Raw genomic sequence first — 3,303 nt, forward strand, 5'->3', positions numbered from 1 at the left:
AACAACAACAGCTCCCACATCTGCAGCCTCAACAACAACAGCTCCCACATCTGCAGCCTCAACAACAACAACAGCGCGCACATCTGCAGCCTCAACAACTGCAGCTCCCACATCTGCAGCCTCAACAACAACAGCTCCCACATCTGCAGCCTCAACAACAACAGCTCCCACATCTGCAGCCTCAACAACGGCAGCTCCCACATCTGCAGCCTCAACAACAACAGCCTCAACATCAACAGCCTCAACATCAACAGTTCCCACATCTGCATTCTCAACAACAACAGCTCCCACATCTGCAGCCTCAACAACAACAGCCTCAACATCAACAGCCTCAACAACAACAGCTTCCACATCTGCAGCCTCAACAACTGCAGCGGCCACATCTGCAGCCTCAACAACAACAGCCTTAACATCAACAGCCTCAACAACAACAGCGCCCACATCTGCAGCCTCAACAACAACAGCCTTAACATCAACAGCCTCAACAACAACAGCTCCCACATCTGCAGCCTCAACAACTGCAGCGGCCACATCTGCAGCCTCAACAACAACAGCCTTAACATCAACAGCCTCAACAACAACAGCTCCCACATCTGCAGCCTCAACAACGGCAGCGGCCACATCTGCAGCCTCAACAACAACAGCGCCCACATCTGCAGCCTCAACAACAACAGCGCCCACATCTGCAGCCTCAACAACAACAGCTCCCACATCTGCAGCCTCAACAACAACAGCTCCCACATCTGCAGCCTCAACAACAACAGCCTCAACATCAACAGCCTCAACAACAACAGCTCCCACATCTGCAGCCTCAACAACAACAGCTCCCACATCTGCAGCCTCAACAACAACAGCTCCCACATCTGCAGCCTCAACAACAACAGCCTCAACAACAACAGCCTCAACATCAACAGCCTCAACAACAACAGCTCCCACATCTGCAGCCTCAACAACAACAGCCTCAACATCAACAGCCTCAACAACAACAGCTCCCACATCTGCAGCCTCAACAACAACAGCTCCCACATCTGCAGCCTCAACAATGGCAGCGGCCACATCTGCAGCCTCAACAACAACAGCGCCCACATCTGCAGCCTTAACAACAACAGCGCCCACATCTGCAGCCTCAACAACAACAGCGCCCACATCTGCAGCCTCAACAACAACAGCTCCCACATCTGCAGCCTCAACAACAACAGCTCCCACATCTGCAGCCTCAACAACAACAGCCTCAACATCAACAGCCTCAACAACAACAGCTCCCACATCTGCAGCCTCAACAACAACAGCTCCCACATCTGCAGCCTCAACATCTGCAGCCTCAACATCAACAGCTCCCACATCTGCAGCCTCAACAACAACAGCTCCCACATCTGCAGCCTCAACAACAACAGCCTCAACATCAACAGCCTCAACAACAACAGCTCCCACATCTGCAGCCTCAACAACAACAGCTCCCACATCTGCAGCCTCAACATCTGCAGCCTCAACATCAACAGCTCCCACATCTGCAGCCTCAACAATGGCAGCGGCCACATCTGCAGCCTCAACAACAACAGCGCCCACATCTGCAGCCTTAACAACAACAGCGCCCACATCTGCAGCCTCAACAACAACAGCGCCCACATCTGCAGCCTCAACAACAACAGCCCCCACATCTGCAGCCTCAACAACAACAGCTCCCACATCTGCAGCCTCAACAACAACAGCCTCAACATCAACAGCCTCAACAACAACAGCTCCCACATCTGCAGCCTCAACAACAACAGCTCCCACATCTGCAGCCTCAACATCTGCAGCCTCAACATCAACAGCTCCCACATCTGCAGCCTCAACAACAACAGCTCCCACATCTGCAGCCTCAACAACAACAGCCTCAACATCAACAGCCTCAACAACAACAGCTCCCACATCTGCAGCCTCAACAACAACAGCTCCCACATCTGCAGCCTCAACATCTGCAGCCTCAACATCAACAGCTCCAACATCTGCAGCCTCAACAACAACAGCTCCCACATCTGCAGCCTCAACAACAACAGCTCCCACATCTGCAGCCTCAACAACAACAGCCTCAACATCAACAGCCTCAACAACAACAGCTCCCACATCTGCAGCCTCAACAACAACAGCCTCAACATCAACAGCCTCAACAACAACAGCTCCCACAACTGCGGTCCCAACAACAACAACTGCTGCGCCTTCCACAATAAGCGTGACTTTTAGATCTGTTCAATCCACATTTACAAGTGATTTGAGTGATCCGTCATCTACAGCTTTCAAGGAACGAGCTGCAATGATTACTAAAGAGGTAAGTCTCATTCTTTGAATAAAACCTACTAGTTCAACTTGTGAATTATTTGATGACAGAGCTCAATCATCCAATCAAAGAACTGAAAACTTACCAGAAAGTACATATGAAATTAAATAAAACCATTCGTCTAGCTTGCGCAACTGCTCTTATGTAAACAGTTCAATGTCTAAAAGCAAAAGTAAAAAGTGTTTGAAGTGTGTTTCCTGCATCTAGTCGTGTTGTTTCAGACAGCAACAAACTGAATCGTCTTCCGTCACTTCTGCCTTTTCAAGAAAAGGAAAAGCGGAGCTCACGCTACCGCCGACTCTCTGGGACAGTCATGGCCTCAAGCTAACATAAAAACGCTTTGTGTAGAGCCAGTATTTCATTTGTCCTTTTGGGCTCCTGTATAAACATTGTGTTGCAGCGCGGCAAACTCCGTGAAGACGATCCTTTTGCTCTACAGACATGAAGGACTCATTCAGAGCAAATGAAAACACACAGATTCTTAGTTTCAGTTGATTTGAGACAAAGCTAGTAATGCATGTTTTACTCCATTTCTACTGATAGACCCCACAAACCTGCACACTGGTCCTTTAAATACAGTCTAATATTCATTTCTGTTCCTGCAGCTGGAACCTATCTTCACAGCGACTATCCCGTCCTACCAGTCCATGGAAGTGACGTCATTCAGGTATTGTGTTTAGAGAGACAGTGTTGCAATTCTTACAATTCAATAATTGCGTCTTAAATCTAATACTTTAAACTATATTTGTTGTTTCCCCTTCTGCAGTGCTGGATCAGTCATCAACAACATTAAAATCAACCTTAACACCACGTTGCCTCCTACTGAAGCTGAGATTAAAGAAAGTTTGACCGAAGCAGCTTCAAACGTCACCGGCTTCGACATTGAAACCGCCTCAATCAGTGTGAACATCACATGTAAGCAACGAGAGCTAGTTGATCAACGATGTCAAAGGTTGCACAAACTATTGTATAACTAATATTTTGTT

General features: G+C 48.3%; 1 protein-coding gene across 1 annotated transcript in view; it reads left to right on the plus strand.

The window, feature by feature from the left end:
* The first annotated feature begins 1,666 nt into the window (after positions 1-1,666).
* LOC306746996 (uncharacterized protein) overlaps positions 1,667-3,303 on the plus strand; it is a 2,129-nt gene continuing 492 nt past the window's right edge. Inside the window, exons 1-3 of the mRNA XM_079229986.1 lie at positions 1,667-2,308; positions 2,923-2,984; positions 3,084-3,232. Coding sequence (XP_079086112.1) covers positions 2,294-2,308; positions 2,923-2,984; positions 3,084-3,232 — 226 coding nt within the window. The 5' untranslated portion in view covers positions 1,667-2,293. The remainder of the gene's footprint in view (positions 2,309-2,922; positions 2,985-3,083; positions 3,233-3,303) is intronic.

Source organism: Taurulus bubalis (assembly GCF_910589615.1).
Source record: "Taurulus bubalis genome assembly, chromosome: 14".
NCBI lineage: Eukaryota > Metazoa > Chordata > Actinopteri > Perciformes > Cottidae > Taurulus > Taurulus bubalis.